This window comes from Amphimedon queenslandica, unplaced genomic scaffold (assembly GCF_000090795.2).
Source record: "Amphimedon queenslandica unplaced genomic scaffold, v1.1 AMPQUscaffold_8718_Cont19342, whole genome shotgun sequence".
Lineage (NCBI taxonomy): Eukaryota > Metazoa > Porifera > Demospongiae > Haplosclerida > Niphatidae > Amphimedon > Amphimedon queenslandica.
The window spans coordinates 1-2,748 of NW_003551009.1; the positions used below are offsets into that span (position 1 = coordinate 1).

General features: G+C 42.2%; 1 protein-coding gene across 1 annotated transcript; it reads left to right on the forward strand.

Annotated features, from left to right (window-relative positions):
* Positions 1-1,180: 1,180 nt before the first annotated feature.
* On the forward strand, positions 1,181-2,744 carry LOC100636558 (glucosidase 2 subunit beta-like; the record flags this gene model as incomplete). The annotated part of the gene is made up of 1 exon (XM_020006984.1): positions 1,181-2,744. A coding segment is annotated over exon 1 (1,437 nt), but the record flags the coding sequence as incomplete, so codon positions are not given.
* Positions 2,745-2,748: the final 4 nt, after the last annotated feature.

Genomic DNA, 2,748 nt, shown 5'->3' on the forward strand with positions numbered 1-2,748 from the left:
ATTTTCTCTCCATTAGCAATTGATTCAGTAAAGGTACCTGGAACTTTAGCTTCATTGCATTTTGCTGCACTTTCCTTGAGAGCTTCACGAGCTGCCTCTCCTACTTTAGTGTATTCAATACGAGTGTGATCTTTATGAGTTACAATGAAACAATCACGGCAGACAAGCATCTCACAGTCTTGGCAAAAGAACCTAACAATTTCATAATCATGATCAGCACAGGGTGTTGGCTGACGGCTAACAAAGGAGGAACCTCCTTCAACCCTCTTACCTCCTAGCTCGATTAATTCATGGTGGACGGTTTTCTTCATTCGTTTGTGGCCTTTCTTGCAAAAATCACACAAAAACAAACAGCATGAACAGCAAAATGCTACAGCAGCATCATCACTTGATGATGTACACTGGTCACAAGGGATGCTGTCCTTGCTGGTTATCTTCTCCCTAACAGTAGCCTCTAAGACCTTGTGAGCCAACCAAAGATTCTGAGTCAGACCATTAACTTTACCTGAAGGTAATGGGGCATTAGCGTCACAGGTGGGGCACTTTAATGACTTTTCTTCTCTTCCTTGCTCCTCTTTGACTTTTTCGAGACATTTCATGCAGAAGGAGTGAAGGCATGGAAGCATAAGTGGGTCAGTGTAGTACTCTGAGCACAACCCACACACAAGAGGAATAGGACACTCTTGGATTTCCACTTTGTTGTCAGCCATTGGTAGCTATTCGATAAAGTCTTCAACGTAATCTTCAGTCTCAGATCTCTGCTTCTTTGGATTCTTATTGTCCTGCTTGCAGTGCGTCAAATTTCCTTGACCACCCTGTCTATATAGATCTACCTCTAATCTATCCAGGGATTTCACCAAGTTAATACCGGTATCTATGATTTCACTTTTAGCCCGAGCCCCTCCCATGAATATCAGTACTAGACCTAGACTAAATAGAGGGAAATTTTCACTGTTCGTGTAAATGTTTTTGTAAATCTTTAATAATTATTTCAATGTCATTCAATGTCTTCAATAATGTATCTTCTTTCCGATATTGCTCCAATAGTTCATGAGAATGATAAAATGAAGTACATTTCTCATAATCTATTTTATTGTTGCTGCTTTGTTCTGCAAAACAATGATATTAAAAAAATAGATTAGATCTACTAGTCTAAAAGTACTAAAAACCTTTTTCAAAGTCTTCTGGAGATTCCTTAAATACTATATCATCTTTCGGAGCTGTAGAAAGGTCCTCCAAAATTGCTTCCATTGAAATCAAGGACGCCATGTTGCAAAGACCATACCTCTAGGTCAAACCCACCACACATGGTCCTTGGTTGTGGTGAAAAGATGGCCCTCTTTTATTTCTGTCTTTTATTCCTTTCTGGGTCTTCCCTGGCCACTTCTATTCACGGCGTGTCACTGGAGAAAGCCAGCTTCTATGTACCAGGGAAGAGCTTCACTTGCCTAGACGGATCGGACACCATTCCATTCAAATACGTCAATGATGACTATTGTGATTGTGCCGACGGATCAGACGAGCCCGGGACTTCAGCTTGCCCAGACAACCTCTTCTATTGTCCTAATAAAGGCCACAAGGCCTCCTATCTCCTCTCCTCTCGCGTCAATGATAAGATATGCGACTGCTGTGATGGTTCTGATGAATGGGGGACTGACACAGCTTGCACCAACACTTGTGAAGAAATGGGTCGCGCAGCTAAAGCAGAGCTACAGAGAAGATTCGAGACGCATGCTCAGGGATACGAGAAAATGTTAGAGTATTCGAGGCAAGGAGAGGAAAAGAAGAGCGAGTACCAGAAAGAGCTAGAGCAATACGAGAACGATATCGGAGTCATAGAGTCCGAAATAGAAACCTTACGACAAGCAAAAGATGATGCTGAAGATCCTGAGACTAAAGCTAAGGACGAACACAAAAATAAATGGGAGGAGTCAATAAACACTCACAAAGCAGCAAAGCGTGAAGTGGAAGCAAAAAAGATGTTTACGCTGCTTGACGCTGATTCTGATGGTCGTGTCACGACACAGGAGGTGATGAATCACTCTGAATTGGACGATAATGGTGATAATGTTGTTACTCTTGAAGAAGCTAACCATTATCTGGATGAGGCTGAATCTGTTGACTTTGAGACGTTTCTTGAACGAGTTTGGGACGCAATGGCTGCAAACATAGCAAAGAGAGAAGAAGAGAGATTAGATGCCGAGAGAGCCAAGAAGGAGGAAGAGAAGGCACAAAGAGAGAATGAGGAGGGAGATGAAAAAAAAGATGAAGATGATGATGATGATGAAGAAGATGATGAAGATAATGGAGACAACAAAGACCAAGATAGTCCCCCGAGTGTGATGCCTCCTTATGACGAGGAAACTCAAAAGTTGATTGAAACAGCCGATAAAGCAAGAAAGGATCTCGAAGAAGCCGAGTCTCGTAAAAGAGACATCGAAGGAAAACGTAACGAGAGGCAGAAATACCTCAATATTGATTTTGGTGATAATCAACAGTTTGCTCCTCTTTATCAACAGTGCTATGAGTTCACTGATCGAGAGTACACATACAAACTATGCATGTTTGATAAGGTCACCCAGAGAAATAAAAATGGTGGGAGTGAGACACGTCTTGGCGAATGGGACAAATGGGATGGTCCGCCTCATACCTCTGTCCATTCTGTGATGCGTTACTCTAATGGAGAGAAGTGCTGGAATGGACCGAATCGATCAACTCTTGTTACTCTGGTTTGTGGTGTGGAGGAGA